Source organism: Acanthisitta chloris, unplaced genomic scaffold (genome assembly GCF_000695815.1).
Source record: "Acanthisitta chloris isolate BGI_N310 unplaced genomic scaffold, ASM69581v1 scaffold21381, whole genome shotgun sequence".
Taxonomy (NCBI): domain Eukaryota; kingdom Metazoa; phylum Chordata; class Aves; order Passeriformes; family Acanthisittidae; genus Acanthisitta; species Acanthisitta chloris.
In genome coordinates, this window is record NW_008655700.1 from 5,268 (window position 1) to 6,062 (window position 795).

Consider the following 795-nt stretch of genomic DNA (forward strand, 5'->3'; position numbering starts at 1 on the left):
GGGTGGGTGCCTGGGGAACGTGCTGAACCCCTCACCTCCCTCTCCACAGGGGCTACCTCTATGCAGGGCTGGAATTCGGTGCCGAGTGCTACTGTGGGCACAAGATCCAAGCACCCAACGCCAGCGAGGCCGAGTGCAACATGGAGTGCAAGGGAGAGCGGAGCAACACCTGCGGCGGCGTCAACCGCCTCTCCATCTACCGCCTCGAGCTGGCCCAGGAGTCTGCCAGGAGGTGTAAGTCAGCTCCTGTGCCCATGGGCATGGGGAGCCCCTCGTGGTGCTGGAGGGGTGACCATAGCATCACCATGATGTGCGAGTTGGGTCGTGGCTTGATGGAGACAGGTTCAGGTTTGGGTTTGGGGTAGTTTTGCTTCTGTGAATTATGAGGAACCCCCTGTGGGGAGGGTTACTGTCTAGGATGGGGTGGAGCAGGGACCCCAAGAACCATAGAGTGGTCTAGGTGGGAAGATCTTAAAGCTCATCTCGTTCCACCTCCTGCCATGGGCAGGGACACATTCCACTAGCCCAGGGTGTCCAAGCCCCATCCAACATGCACTTGAACACTTCCAGGGATGGAGAAGCCAATTTCTCTGGACAACCCCGTTGGAATTCAGGGCAATTTGAGGGACTTTAGGCAAAGATCTCTGATGGCCAAACAGGACCATCAGTGTGTTCAGTGTGTGCTGCAGGATGAAGGATGCACAGGAGCTCCAGACAGAGCAGAGGGTGTTCCCTGTCATTTGGCTCCCAATTTGGTAGCTCTATAATTACCCACATTCACTGCTTGTCTTTCCT

The 795-nt window shown here is 56.4% G+C and overlaps 1 protein-coding gene across 1 annotated transcript in view; it reads left to right on the forward strand.

Moving 5' to 3' along the window:
- WSCD2 (WSC domain containing 2) overlaps positions 1-795 on the forward strand; it is a gene marked incomplete at both ends in the record, with an annotated part of 9,938 nt that overhangs the window by 5,263 nt on the left and 3,880 nt on the right. The window contains one exon of the mRNA XM_009084035.1: positions 50-234. Coding sequence (XP_009082283.1) covers positions 50-234 — 185 coding nt within the window. The remainder of the gene's footprint in view (positions 1-49; positions 235-795) is intronic.